The following is a 15,966-nucleotide window of genomic DNA, read 5'->3' as shown; positions in this document are numbered from 1 at the left end:
GTTCCCACAGAACTTCCTGGTATATGTCAGGGTAGAAGGTGTAATGTAGGCCCAATTAGGAAGCTGTTTGTCACAGCTCAGGTGAGAAATAATGAAGGTTGAAATGAGAGGAAGTGAGAAATGGTTTTAAGAGCTTTTTTGTTTGTAGTCTTGTGTTTTAGGAGTGAAAAGTTGGCAAACATTCCAGATTGAATGGATGTGAGGATAAGAGAAAGGTTGTCTAGGATTGCTTTTAAGTTTCTAGTTGTTTCCCTCAAATAGGTAAACAGACTACTCATTTGTTTTGCCTACTACTTCCTAGTTCATATTCTGGGAGGGTTACTTAAACCCTCTTCTGTTTTATCTTCTTAAAAAAAAGTGGAACAAATATTTGCACCTTAACTTATAGGGTTCTTTGAAGATTAAAAGAGCTAATAAATATAAGGGTATGATAGAAATTGGGAAGAAAATGCTTTAAACATTACTAAAATATAACAAAAATTACTTTAAAATCATGTACATATAACATATAAGGTAAATTACATATACGTTAAATATTATGTATATAATATATAACTTATTTATATACATATATGTTATTTATATTACATATGTTATTATTACATATACGTTATATATTATATACATAATATATAATGTAGTATGGTGATCAGTACTCTGGTTGTTTAATAAGTGTGTACTTAAATGGGTGAAGTGAACAAGTTCAGTAAATTCAGCTAAGTGATGTCATTTTATTAGATGAACCATCATAATAGGTTAAGTATAGAACAAGCTAATGAGAAATTCTGTGGGTCCAATTTTTAGAAACCACCTGCAAATATTTTCCTAGAATTTATGTATATTTTTCCTAGAAACACATTCTTAACTGCAAGGACTGTTTTAACCAGAATGTATAAATTTTAATGACCTGATTTTTTCTCATTCACATCCCTGTTACTAGATTTCTGACTTATATAAGAGCCTAGAACAAAAAGAAAGTAAAATCCAGAAGCTAGCAGAAACTGTAAAGACATTTGAAAAGGAATTCAAACAGTTTTCACAGTTATTTGGCAAAAATGGAAGCTTTCTCTCAAATATCCAGGTGAGAAATGGCCTTTTTACTCAATGCAAATATCTGGCTTTTTCTTTGAGCTTTTAAAGTGGAAATAATTTTAAATATATAGATAAACGACAAGAATAAGATGGTGCAAATAACATGTCCTCTGCCCAGATTCATCCATTGTCAATGTTTTGTACCATTTGCTTCATTTGCACCTTTTCCCCTCCAGCAAGTGTGTGTGTGCACACACGTGTGTGTTTGTTCTTTCTGAACCATTTGAGAATGCACTACAAATATTACAAACTTTTACCTCTACATGCTTCAGTATTTATTTCCTAATAAAGATCATCTCTTTCATAAGCCCACCACATGTAGCAATGTCAATAAATTTAATATTTATATAATACTTTCATATAACTTAGGGAATTAGGATTTTAATTAATGTTGGGTTTTATTTTATTTCAGATTCTTTGAGAGCATCTGTAGTTCTGCATTTTGTGAAACTATATTCCCTTGGAGAGAAAATGCTTTAAGCATCATTAAAATATAGCCAAAATTACTTTGTAAATCATGAATGCTAAATAATCACACATGGATTCCTAATGAATAATGTCTTCATCATGATTAAAAATTCAGACTGAAAGATTTAAAGACATATAGAATGAATAGTATATTTGAAATCTAGTTTATCCCAGAAAACCTAGAAATCTAGGCCATATACTTTTCATACTTACTCATCATATTTAATTTGTGTGTGTATAAAATGTGTGTATATTTACATATACATATATATGCATGTTTATGTGTATAAAAAAAGTTATATGTTAAAAAAGTAATCCATTATATGTTACTTTCTCAATTCTGGTATTGGTTTAATACAAAGACCAACCAGTTAGAATGAAGACACTTAGGACAAGGTAGTTTTATTTAATCTCTTTCACCTAAGAGAACAATCAAACATTTAGGTCTCTTCAGGCCTTAAGTTCCACTTGCAGTGCTCAGGCCGGAATAGGTGGGTCTGTTTGCAGGCACCCTCTGCCTTATAGCAGAACAGGAGTGAATCTAGAAAGCAGCATCTAAGAGAAGGAAGTGATAAGGCAAGAGGAGAGACAACCAGAGAAAGACATATAAAGATGGGTTAGAGAAACAAGCACAGAAAAACTGGAGGAGGAGTAAAAAATAAGAAGAAAGGTTCAAAGATTTGGAACAGGAGCTGGGATAAGAGAAGAGGAGGAAGGTAATTAGGAGCTTGTCTCTCTGAAGTCCTCATTGATTTTTCTGAATTTGTGTATTTTTCATTTCATTAATTGATTAAGTGAGAAATGTTTTGAGTTGAAAATTTCTAATCTCAACACATCACTAAAATATTGACTTAAAAGTTATTTTAACGTTATGATCCATTTTCTGCGGAAAGGTTCTTGCCAGTCACATGGACAAGTCTGCTTGGCTAGAAGCTCAAGTGCGTCAGTTATTACAAATGGTTAACCAGCAACAAAATAAATTTGACCTAAGGCCTTTGATGGAAGCGATTGATACGATGAAACAGAAAATTACCCTATTAGAAACCAATGATCAAAGATTAGGTATGTTTAATATTTTACTTCTCTTTTGGTGATTCATTTATTGGCATGTATGCATGACACAAGCAAACATCTTGTAGAATAATCACATCTCTCCAGGATAAACAATAGCTGAATTTATTATTTGTAAAAAAGGAGTGTGAGATTCTGGCTGCTCAGGCAAAAATGAGGGAGGCTTGAATGGGGAGTGGAAACAGCAAGGGGTAGAAATGGGCCAGGAAATTCCAAGAACAGGGAGTGGTGATTTTTAAGGAGAGTGGAAAATTAGAAAGTTAAGAGAGAGTGTGATGATTTTTAGATGTCAAAAAACCAGAAGAGTTTGGCTATTTAAAAAAGTTCTGATTAGAAGAGTATGGGACTCACCATGTCAATTCATGCTATGCAAATGCAGTGTTTGATCTACACTTTGGCAAGCCTCATTCCTAGCAAGTACACATTCCTAGCAAGGCGTTCATGCCTGAAATCTCAGTGACTCAGGAAGGATGAGGCAGGAGGATCATGAGTTCAAAGCCAACCTCAGCAAAAAGTCCTAAGCAGGCCCTTAGCCAGGCCCTAAGCAACTTTGCAAGACACTGTCTTAAAATTAAAAAAAATGGGGCTGGGGATATAGCTCAAGCGGTAGCGCTCGCCTGGCAGGCGTGCGGCCCGGGTTCGATCCTCAGCACCACGTACAAACAAAGATGTTGTGTCCGCCAATAACTGAAAAATAAATGTTAAAGTTCTCTCTCTCCCTCTCTCTCTCTCTTTGAAAAAAAAAATTAAAAAGGACTGGATATGGCTCAGTGTTTAAGCCAAGCACTCAGGGGCTCAGTCCCCAGTTTAAACACACACACACACACACACACACACACACACACACACACACATTTCTTTGTGTATGTGTGTTTTACGTGTGTGTTTTGTTTTGTTTTGTTTGCAAAGACTTAATGTTCACTGAATTAATAATATTAATATAAGTGGTTCATTTATGGGCATTGAATTCAGTCCATCATTAGGAGTCAGAATTTTATTGTTTCTCTTCAGGTAATAAAATTCCACTTTGGGCAAATTTTAAAGAAACTTCTCAGGCGATGAAACCTTTTGTTTGTTTCCTTTGCAGTTGTTTTAGAAGGGGAGACTAACAAACATGATGCACACATTAATATTCATAAAGCACAGTTGAATAAAAATGAAGAGCGATTTAAACTGCTGGAGGGTGCCTGCTATAATGGAAAGCTCATTTGGAAGGTGACAGACTACAAGATGAAGAAGAAGGAGGCAGTGGATGGGCACATAGTGTCCATTTTCAGTCAACCCTTCTACACCAGCCGCTGTGGCTATCGGCTCTGTGCCAGAGCATACCTGAATGGGGATGGGTCTGGCAAGGGAACCCACCTGTCCCTGTACTTTGTGGTGATGCGAGGAGAGTTTGACTCACTCTTGCAGTGGCCATTTAAGCAGAGGGTAACTCTGATGCTTCTGGACCAAAGTGGCAAAAAGAACCACATAATGGAGACCTTCAAAGCTGACCCCAATAGCAGCAGTTTTAAAAGACCTGATGGGGAGATGAACATTGCATCTGGCTGTCCCCGCTTTGTGGCTCATTCCACTTTGGAGAATGCGAAGAACACCTACATTAAAGATGACACCCTGTTCTTGAAAGTGGCTGTGGATTTAACTGATCTGGAGGATCTCTAGTTCACTGTTCCTGGGGTGATAGGAAAACTTCTTGGGTTCTAAAGCATGGTTCACTTGATTATCATATTGAGTTGGACTTCACTCAATGTATTTGGCTTTTTGCCTTTAATGTTTAAAGTCAGTTGAAAATGTCTAAATGCTGTCTTTTTACATTCTACTCTGGTGAAGTTTGTAATTTAAAAATCTTAGAATGTGCTATTTATATTTTTATATCTCACAAAAGATGGTAAGTTTCTTGAAAACCAGGTCTGGGGCTTATCTCTTTTGCTGGTGCTTAGTGAGGTGTATCAGACACTCTACAGTATTCAATGTTGTTGAGGACACAGAAGTATTAGAATTCCCAACTGAAAAATATTTTTGTATTTATTGTTTGGACTGTTGATTCTATCTCTGACCTTAAGACTGGAAAAGCCCTCTTTTCAAAGGGTAGGCTGTTCCAGTTAAGTAGTGCATGACATAATTAGAAGTCAATATAATAGGCCCAGTTTGGACCCAACTTTTTCATTTAAATACTAAATTTTGGGAAATTACTGCACTCTTAAATGTTTTCATGAAATTCACCAAAATTCTGTATAAGAACTGGTAAATGGCATAAACATTTTCATTCTTCTTCTTGATGTAAACCAGAAAGCATTACATATTGTGTGTGTATGTGTGTGTGCACACGCACATGAATGTATAGAGAGCTAGCCAGCTAAAGTGAAGATTTTATTAGGGTCCCTAATGTCACAAATGTGTAAAAGGAATTTAAAACCTAAGGAGAAAACCATTAAAATTTCGAGTGGCAGAAGTACTCCCAATCCAAAACTGATTGCTGAAAATAGTATCTCCTTTTTCTTTTTGGAGACCTTTTGAATTTATAAATTGGTATGAAAATGGGCATTTAGTCAGCTTGTGAAGTTTCTTTTAGAGTCCTGAGTACTTTGCAAAGAACAGAAATGATCATATTCTTATACTTTTATCTGTATAGACCTAAGGGTGTATATATAAATCAAGATGAGTCCTTATTACTTTTGATAAGCATGACTTTAACAAAAACTGAAATACTGCTTTCCTGATTAGAAATAAATTATTACGCCATTACCATTGCTCATATGTGGGCTGGCTCTCCTGAGCATGTAAGGACAAGTTACATGACCCAGTGGTCACTGAAGAGCAGCTCACTTGGGTGATGGCCATGCATCTTACACTTTCTAAAGAAGAAACATGATTAGGCTTATGGGAATTACGGGAATCTTACTCTCTTCTATGGTACTTCCAATATACTAAAGACTCCTATTGCAGGAATCACTCCAAAGGATTAAATTCAATGAAAAAAGTGCACAATGGAAAGAACTGTAGTGAATGAACTCTAATATAGTTAAAGGTCTACACATCACCTCAGACAAACTCAGGATGCATTCTGTAGCCCACAATGCCAGACCCAGACGTTACTGCGTGTTTGTTCTGTTTTTAATCATGTCCAAGGTCACTCTCTGTGTCTCCGTTGAGTAACAGGTCATTTTGTTGTAATTAGTTTTAAGCAGCTGATGTCGAAAACACTTAAAAGTGAATTTGTCAAAGTATTACCTATCTTATGCACATAAAATGTCTTCTATGCATATAAAATATGTCATGGTATGGTTTGCTTAGCAGTTCAGTCCCTTAATCACTGAAATAGTGATTAAGTGATCGAAGATTAAGGAATAAAAAGTACACCTTTTTCAGAAGAACTGTGACTTTTTTAAAAGTGAATTCTTGTAATCTAATTTTCCTCTCTTATGGTTTTTATTCTGTATAAACAAGACTTAAATTTTTATTTTCATTTTTGTCTACTGTCAGTTTTTGATGAAGAAAAAAACAATACTCTAGACATAATACTGGAGTTAACATCCTTGAAAAAGGTTTATAAGGATCACAGTAGGAAGGGAGATGGGGGAACATATTAATACATATTGACTAGTCTAAATTCTGACCAAATTTGACATTTTTAGAAAAATAAGAGATAGTCGCAGCTGGATTCAATATAAGTGCCAGTCCTAAATATAAGTAAATAAGACAGCAAGATACAAACCTTTCATGGGGTCCCTGGACAATCAATCCACACCACTAACTACCTTGTCTCTCTTAGAAAGTGGTTGGAGACATGTGTCTCAATCATATAAAAATTCTGAGCTGGAGATAAAGATTTGATGGATGCACAGGAGGGGACCTTTGGAAAACACATTTTATGGGAGGAAGAAGAGAAGCCTGCAGAGCATCTGGAGAAGGAATTGCCAGAGGTAAGAGAAGTATGGAGGGAGGTGTGAAGGGAAAGATGTCGAGCCTGGAAGGCAGTTGCTCCCAGCTCCCTACAGTTGGCTTGTGAACTTATCACCCACACTCTTCCCTCCTTGGTCTGTATCTGCCTCTGGCCTTTGTCTTTGCTTTAGATTTATATATCCAAGCAGGGCTGAACAAGGAGTCAGGTACTTTAGAGTCTACTTCTCCATAACTGAACTAGAAATTTTCCCTCTCCCCCTACCACAGCTAACCTATTACTTCTCCTGTGTCTTCTGTCTCAGGTAATGACATCATTCAAGCTAGGGTTTATACACTCTAGATTCTTCCCTCACCTTCCCCATCCAGTCACCCCAAATGGCCTTCAAATATTTCCCTTAAATGATTCCTACTATTTACCTCTACTGCATATTGCCACACTAGTTTAGGCCTGCATTATTTTTTAAACTGTTTTCCATATTTGGGGGAATTTTGCTTCTTTCGAATCCAACCTCCTTGATGTCACCTGGTGATTGATTTCTCTAAAATGGAGATCCACTCTCCACCCTGCCCGGGGGGTGACGAACAACTTGTGTAGACTGATATCACCGGCAGCCCCCCCCCCCCCCCCCCCCCCCCCCCCGCCCCGGGTTATTTTGCTGCAGCCAGACTACGGCACCACCCCACCTTCACTGTGGTGCCACCACACATAGGAAAAAGCCCTATGGTACACACAAGGCTCTTCCTGCCCATCTCTTCTCCCCCAGCCTTACTTCCTGACATTTCTCCTACTTTGCATTTAACAGTACCACATCAATCTATGTGACATTTAACTGAGCTTATGCTACAGGACTACCTGGCATACATTTCTCTAACCTCACCTCCTTCTTTGCCTGATGAATTCTTGCTCTTTAAGATTCTGTTTGGGCTTCACCTCCTTTGCAATGTTTTCCCACACTGTCCCTTGTTCTGCACACCCCACTCCTATCCCTTCACCCTTCCCTAGCTCTAGATTTTTTGCTCTGTGTTCCATACTTCCATATATATATATAGATATATATATATATCTATATATATATATATCTCCCAATTGATGAACTTTTCTTTCCTTTTTTTTTTTTTTTAAACCCCAGCACTGAGAACAAACTCAGGTCCTTATGTGTCCTGGGTAAGTGCTCTGACATTGAGCTAAATCCCTAACCCCGGTACTTCTCTTTTTTCCAGAAAACAAATGTTAATTACATATTTGCCATATTCTGTGTTACATTATCCCTGTCCTTCTCAAATTTATAATGTGGGGCTGGGGTCAGAGCTCAGTGGTAGAGCACTAGCCTAGCATGTGTGAGAGACTGGGTTTGAGTCTCAGCACTGCAAATAAATAAATAAATAAATAAATAAATAAATAAATAAATATCCATCAACAACTAAAAAAATATTTTAAGAAAATTTATAATGTGGCTAATGTGCGTAACAGTAGCCTCATGTTTGATAGATTTTGCCTCTCAACTCCTTTCCCATTTGCCCTAAGAAAATCTCTCTCAGACCAGCTCTGGATGTTTGTGATGCAAAATAACAAGAATAGGCAGAAAGACATTTGAAGGAATCCAGGGGCAAGATTTATGTAGAAGAGCCAAAGAGGATCCACCTAAGGATTGGGGAGAATTAAAGAAGAAAGAAAAGGAAATATAAAACTATGGGAGCTGCTGGGAATTGTGACTCCGAGCCCCTGATGCTTTTTCTTCCAAGAGGCCCATGTTAAAGATTAAAATACATTTACAGATTATTTTTGGCTGTTTAAAATATACATATTTGAAACTTTAGATGAAGACTAGACTCTGTGGCTCCAGAGTTTATAAAGCATTTGACAAGTAAGTATTTAACAATATAAGTTGTGATAAGTGCTTTAAAGAAAATGAGAGTACAATGAAAGAATAAGGCAGGATAGACTTCAGTTTGTCAGGGAAGGCCTTTTTTTTTATACTGCAGTAACATGATATTTAGTGTTCATGTAACATGTTTTCTGAAAGCCCAACAATTGCAAACACTCATGTCTGAGGAATTTCCTGTAAGAAAACTTGCCTTCTTGATCCCTTTTGTAACAGACATGTGACCTGGGTTCCACCAAGAGTCATAGCCATACAAACTTCAACTTGAAAGTGAGCAAGAGGAAGGAAACATTCCAAATTCCCACTACCCAGTGGCGACCAACAGTGTCTGTTGAAGTTGCACTCATATATGGTGGCTGCAACAATAGATTTCCACTAGATTCTCTAGTGGTTTGGGTATGGCCCCTGGGCCCTCTGTAGATTCTGTGAACTACATAATAATGTTTGTAAAAGTCTCTTTCTTTCTCAACCAGAGGGGATTCTGTTGTTTGTAACTAAGAACCTGACTAAATCAAGCAAATCTGAAAGAGAGCCAGGCATGGGAAAAGCAGATGGAATGGATCAATTCTGGGCAGGAAGAGTTGGCTCAGGGATCTGAGAAGAGGCCAGACTAATGGGAGTCACACAGAGGGAGGGGAGTGGCACTTGATGAGTGAGATTAGGGAGGCAGGATTCAGAATCTGCCTGTGGTGCTGAGGTCACCTGAGAAGTTTATGGTTTATGTAAAGTATAATGAAAAGTATAAAAATATAAAGTATAAAAATCTGATTAATGCTAAAAATATACTCTATATGGAGCACAGATTGGGGGGACAAGACGAGAGGACACAGTATTAAAGTTACATCATAATGAAATTACACTTATTAGATCATAAAAATTCTTGAACCTAAAACCTTGTTTGAGTACATGGCAGATTCTCAAACTGCATTAAAATGAAGGTATATAAGGTATATAATCACTGAATATCACAACTCTGCTAAACAGGTATTATTACTGTTTTTATACATGAGGAAATGAGCCACAGAGAGGTTACCTGATAAGCCCTAGGTTACACAGCTAATGAGCAGTAGAACCAGGCCAGCATCCAAGCAATTTAGCTTCAAGGACTTCACTTTTAACCACTGTGTATGAGACTTTGTCGTGTAAAAATATAAATTTAAATGAGTGAGGAGTGACAAAAAAACTAGAATAAAAATCAAATTAAAACCTTCAAATCATTCAAGGGTGGGGCAGAGTGGAGTGAGAGATGCTAGCAAAAGAAACTATCAAACCAGAGGAGGAAAAAAAGAATAAGAAGCATTATACATAGAAAAAATAGCAATATGTATGAATGAATTAAACTTTACTATTAAAAGAGCAAAAATCTCAAATGAAGGGAGGGGGACAAGTATCTGATTTTTAAATCATCTACACAAAACACCTAATAACTCCTTTACTAGTTATATATTCAGAGAAACTCTTGCACAGTATACATGTACAAGAAAGTTTACTGACAACATTGTTTATAATAGCAAAACAAGGGAGAAAATCATAACTTGCATTGGCATGCATGTGGAACAAAAGCAACTCTCCTACATTACAAGTAGAAAAGTAGGCTGGTACAACCACTGGAGAACAATGTGGCACTATCAAAACTGAATTGTGCAAACCCTTCCACCCTACAATTCTATTTCTAGACATATATTCTGAAGAAATTCTTTTTTTTTTAATTTAGATTTTTTAAAAATATAATTGTTTTTTTATTGGTTGTTCAAAACATTACAAAGCTCATGACATATCATCTTTCATGCATTTGACTCAAGTGGGCTATGAACTCCCATTTTTACCCCAAATACAAATTGCAGAATCACTTCGGTTACACATTCACATTTTTACATAATGGCATATTAGTGACTTGTATTCTGCTACCTTTCCTATCCCCTACTATCCCCCCTCCCCTCCCCTCCCATCTTCCCTCTCTACCTCATCTGCTGTTGTTCTCTGAAGAAATTCTTATCACATGCCCAAGAAATTGGGTGCAAGAATGTCCATTTACTCATGTTGTAATGACAAAAATCAGGAATCATCAAATGACTAGGAAGAGAATAAGCTGCAGTGTAGTCACATTGAAATACTACACAGCAATTCAAGTGAAAAAAAAAAAAAAGAACTACATGAACCAACATGTAGTTGGTTAAATTTCACACACATAATTATGGATGGCAAAAGCAAATTATGGAATGGTATGTAAGTTTAAAAACAAAACAATACTGTTATTATACACACACACACACATATATATATATGTGTGTGTGTATATATATGTATGTGTGTATATATATATATATATATATATATATATATATATGGTATGTATATATAGTAGAAACTCTGATGGGAATGACAGATACCAAATGCAAGGGAGTTGTTAACTTTGGGAAGAGAGGGGAAATGAGACTGCAGAAGGATTCACAGGGAACTATAACTGAATATGGAATATTAAAGTATAAAGCAAATATGTGAAAACGTTAAAACATGATAAAGTGAAGTGCTTGGTACAGAGCTGTTCATTGTATTCTCTGTAACTATACATATTTATAATTCATACAAAACATTTGAAAGAAAAGCTATGCTTTCAAGATTCTATTTTTTTAAATAAAAAAATAAGCTCCAAGAAAATAAGAATGAAGGAAGTAATGAAGGCATACATTAGAAAGAGAGGTAACTTTCAAAACAGTTTTGTCAATAAAACTAAAAGCTGGATCAATAAATCTGATCAATAAAAATGCCAATAAAATAAGAATGCATAAGAATGAGGTTTTTAAAAAGTTGAATACCATTGATAATTTTAGACCTATAAATTTGAAAATTGATTAAAACTCTCAGGAAGCAAAATAAAATGCTATCTATATATTAGTAACCATGGAAATTATGAAACAAAACTCTAAAGAGCATCCTCATCCAGCTAGCTTTAAAAATGAATTCAAAACCTAAAGAACAGCTCATTCACATGCTATGTCTATTTGAGGTCACATAAAAGGAAGTTAATCCGACTCATTTTGAGATCTAGCACAGCCTAAAATCAAAACTAGACAAGCCCAGAAAGAAAAACCATAAGCTAATCCAAATTATGAAACACACACACACACACACACACACACACACACACATACACATACTCAGCCTATTGCACCCAGCAATCCACTGCAAGGATACATACCAGGAGTTAAGGATTGTTCGCCATCAGAAAATCTATTATTGTCGAATAATGGAGAAAAGCTATATGGTCATTTCCAAAACTGATATCGAAATATTTGGTAAAATTTAGTCATTTGATTTAAAAGAAAATGATGAGTTGGCCAAGAAGGAAAAGGACAAATTGACTTTATTTTTTTAAAATAAAGGTATCTACCAGAAATCTGTAGATAATAACATGAATAAAACAAAATTCAATCAAAATAACTTCTGGAAAGAAAGAAGTATGCTTGAGGCTGTTATTCAGCATTGTCCTGGACTCTTGGGAAGACCCAATATCATTATTTACAGATAAAGTCTTACCCCAAAAATCAAAGAGAATTATTTGTCAAATTTTAAGAATGTTAGGCTCAGCAAAACGACCAAACAGATCAACCAAACCCCACGCTAGCCAGTAACAACAAAAATAGCCAGGGAAAAAGATAAATGTGCAAAACCCCAACACTTCACCTTAAGAACAAGGGAGAACTTGAACTAACAGACATGGTGCAGGATGGGAAGTCTCAAGACGCAACTGGTTATCAAGTCTGGGCAAATCTACACAGTAAAGAATCTCAAATCCCAGGAAATCTTTGCCATTTGGCGACAACTTATTACTGATTGTGGTGCTAAAGTCTGAGGTTCTTCACAACTTGTGTGGAAAGGATACAGCGAACTGGTCAGCCCCGGACCGAGAAGCTACAACCCACAGCCTGCGCCCTTCCCAGATGTCTCCGCCCCAACAAGCCCACAGATCCAGTGGCCGGGGCAGAAGGCCCACGCACACGGAAGAGCCATTTGCTCCCGCCCCTCTCTGTGTCGTGGCCGGACGTTTCCGGCCGGCGGACGCGCGCGCGCCCGGAAGTCCCGCCCGCCAGCCACAGCGCGCTGGCGCGCTGTCGGGCGTCCACCTCCGCGGCGGTCGCCGCCTGGCCTTTTCAGCACCCTCGAAAAAGTTTCCAGTAAAAAGATGGTTGCAGCGGGACCGTGGCTAGAAAGAGCGTGAAGGCAAGCCGATAGAGGCCGTGCAGGCATTTCGTTTCCGCCTTCACCCTACCTTCAGGTCCCCTTCTGCTCCTCCCTGGCCTCTCGATTACTCTCTGGACTGCCCTTTACCCACCCCACCGACGGGTCCCGAGAGGTGTCCTTTGTCCTAAGCGCTCATAGCACTTATCTTGAGTCTTTGCCGACTTCTATTCTGGAGGTTGTGTTCTTGTTATGACACTTGAGAGTTCCTCCTATTGTGAGGATTCCCCGCCCCCAGTACACCTCCGCCCCCACCTCCTTCTTTGGGAATATATCCTGTTGCAAAACCCTACCCGCTGACGGCATTCCCACAAAGGACCATCTCTCTCAGCCCCCACTCCCTCCCTTACTGAAAACCTTCTCTCTCAATCTTTTTTTTTGGGGGGGGGTGGGGGGGGTGCTAGGGATTAACCCAGGGCCCTGTGCATGCGAAGCAAGCACTCTACCTTCTGAGCTATAGCCTGAAAGCCTTCTCTTACGTGACAACAGTTGACAAAACAATGTTTTAGGAGTAAGGGACCTGACCTAAAACCTTTACACGCACATTGTTTAATCAACAATCCTAATGAGAAAACTGAGGCACAGAAAAAGTCAATAATTTGCCCAAGGTATCATAGTTTAGATGTAGTAGAGTTGAAAAGTTGACTCCCTTACTACTCCTTTCTCTTTCCCAAATACTGTTGATCTCCCTGCCTGTCTTTTATTTGCTTCTCCTGAGGAATTGTTTCTGGATGCTGTCTAGACTCAACATTTATAGATACCTGGCTTCTGCCTAAGAACCCCCTGCCCACAACTCTCTCTTCACACAGGCCCTCAAGTGTTCCTTTTTATCGGATATCTAAACTCTAAATTTAGTAATATTTTGCATCTCCTCGTGTATGAAGTGTTAAGGATAGGTTAGATCACTAAAATATTGTAAATCTAAGTTCAGACAAAGGAGTGATCATTCTTCACTGATGTGGAAACAGTTGGGAAGCATAGTGGATTGATAGACAAAGATTTAGTTTGAAAAATTTGTTGCACATGTTCTTATTTTGAACGTCTAATAAAGATAGAACGTCTAATAAAGATAGAAATAAAATTCACATTCATATAACATTTTGTACTCAATTTTAGGAGTTTCATGAATCTTCCCCAAAATGTCTTTAAAATCCCCAGTTTAGGGAAATAGAATACTATACCTCAAAAGACAGAACTAAGTAAGCCAGATGTGGAAGACCTTTATCCTGTAGGCAGTGCAAAACCATTGGAAATACAAAAAGGTGGACCCAGCACTAGTATGACGGGTTCATTAAAATAAGAGGCTGTGAGATTAGTTAGGTGGCAGGTGACATAGTTTAGGTAGGATATTGTGCCACGGAGCATTGGGAATGAGGGTAAATTAACAAGAAATAATGGCAAGGGCAAATCAAAAGAATTTGGTATCTGACTGGATATGGAACTGAAAGAGAAAGAAATAACAAGGTTTGAGGCACAGTTATGTCCTCCCTCTATTTTTGTCTTCAGGTTTTGTTTTTGTTTTTGTACTAGATCATTTCTAAAGAGGGGGCATTACTACTGACCCAGTAGACATTAAAAAGGACAAGAGAATACTATAAACAACTCTGTACTCATAAATTTGATAACTTGGGTGAGATGGACCGCTGTCAAAACTTCCAAAATTTACCCAAGAACAAAAAGATATGATGAATAGTCTTTTGATTATTTAAGAAATAGAACTGTGTTTAAAAGTAAAGGGGGAAAAAAAAAAAAAAAAGGAAAAATTTCAGGCCCAGATGGTTTTACCAGCTAATTTAACCCAACATTTAAGGGCAAAATATTATCAGTTCTATACAAGCTCTTCCAGAATTTAGGACAGGAAGAAGGACTTCTCAATTCATATTATAAAGCCAGTATATCCTGACACCAAAACCAGATAAAGATAACACAAAAAATAAAAGTATAAATCAAACTTCCGATTGAACAGACTCAAAATTCTCAAAAATATGACCAAATGGATAAAAAAAAATTTTAAATAATATACTAGGGCTGGGGTTGTGGCTCAATAATAGAATACTTGCCAGCATGTGTGAAGCACTGGATTCCATCCTCAGCGCCACATAATAATAAATAAAGTAAAAATATTTTAAAAAATACATTTCAACCAAGTGTCACTTATCCCAGGAATTCAGAGCTGAAACAATACTTGAAAATCATTTGGCATAATCCACTATATTAACAGACTGAACCAAAACTACAAGATTCCAGCAATAGATGCAGAAAGAGCACTTGACAAAATTCAATATATGTTCTAAAACTTTGCAATTAGAACCTGATAGACTAGAAAGAAACCTAATAAAAGCCAACCACAAAGCCTATAATTAGCATTATATTTAATGGTGAAAAACTGGATACTCTCCACTCCCCCAAATTGGGAGTGGGCAAGGATGTCTATTTTCACCACATCTATTCAGTATCTTACTGAAGGTCTTAGAAAAGCAAGAAAAGGGGAGAAAGGGCATTCTGAATGGAAAATTAAAAAAATAAGATTATCCATGTTTTCAGATAATAATTGTCTATATAAGTAAATCTATAAGCATGCTCTTTAAACTAATAAGTGAATTTAGCAGATTGCAGAATATAAGATAAAACAAATGAGTCTATCATTGTTATACTAGCAATGAGCAGTTGAACACTGGCCCACTCTCCTCACCCACAAATGAAATACTTAGGTAAAAACCTGCTAATATATACTCAGGACTCATACATTTTAAAATGCAAAACACTAATAAAAAAAAGAAGACCCATTCTGTGTTCATAGACTGGAAAATTAAATGTAAGTAAATGTCAGTATTCTCTAAATTGACCTGTGCATTTAAAGCAATGACAAGTAAATTCCCAGCAAGATTTTTGTAGGTATACATTTGTTGAATATAAAGTTTATAAGTAAAGGGAAGGGAAGTAGATTAACAAAACAATTCTTGAAAAAAAATCAAGGGCCTGAATCATAGTCAGGAATCTATGCATGTTTTAAGCACATAGTGTCATGAACATATTTCTGTATATTAGTTCATATGACTTGATTTTAAAACCATAAAGCTCTTGGGAAAAAAAAAAAACAGGAGAAAATCTTCATGACTGAGTCAGGCAAAAACCTCCTAGATACAACACTAAAATTACTATCAATAAGGAAAAATATCAATAAATTGAAGTTCATTAAAATATTTTGCTATATAAAGGAAAGAAAATGAAAGACAGTCATACTGGGAAAATATTTGCAAATCACATAATTGACAAAGGACTTATATCCAAAATATATATTTTTCAA

At 36.8% G+C, this 15,966-nt stretch overlaps 1 protein-coding gene and 1 long non-coding RNA gene across 7 annotated transcripts in view; both read left to right on the top strand.

Moving 5' to 3' along the window:
• The window catches only part of Traf5 (TNF receptor associated factor 5), a 48,951-nt gene extending 42,943 nt beyond the window's left edge, over positions 1-6,008 (top strand). For all 3 annotated transcript variants that reach the window (XM_076831711.1, XM_076831713.1, XM_076831714.1), the window contains 3 exons: positions 941-1,081; positions 2,454-2,622; positions 3,719-6,008. In XM_076831711.1, the coding sequence (XP_076687826.1) occupies positions 941-1,081; positions 2,454-2,622; positions 3,719-4,296 (888 nt within the window). In that variant the 3' untranslated portion in view covers positions 4,297-6,008. The remainder of the gene's footprint in view (positions 1-940; positions 1,082-2,453; positions 2,623-3,718) is intronic.
• A 6,490-nt stretch (positions 6,009-12,498) lies between these two features.
• The window catches only part of LOC143379333 (uncharacterized), a 53,528-nt gene continuing 50,060 nt past the window's right edge, over positions 12,499-15,966 (top strand). For 3 of the 4 annotated variants that reach the window (XR_013088468.1, XR_013088467.1, XR_013088466.1), the window contains exon 1: positions 12,499-12,655. This is a non-coding gene — a long non-coding RNA (uncharacterized LOC143379333). Of the gene's footprint in view, positions 12,697-15,966 lie in introns of all 4 variants that reach the window. The other variant, XR_013088469.1, reaches the window with a different exon arrangement.

The sequence above is a fragment of the Callospermophilus lateralis genome, chromosome 13 (genome assembly GCF_048772815.1).
Source record: "Callospermophilus lateralis isolate mCalLat2 chromosome 13, mCalLat2.hap1, whole genome shotgun sequence".
Classification (NCBI taxonomy): domain Eukaryota; kingdom Metazoa; phylum Chordata; class Mammalia; order Rodentia; family Sciuridae; genus Callospermophilus; species Callospermophilus lateralis.
The sequence above is the reverse complement of the archived record's forward strand: the minus strand, read 5'-3'. Positions and strand labels throughout refer to the sequence as shown.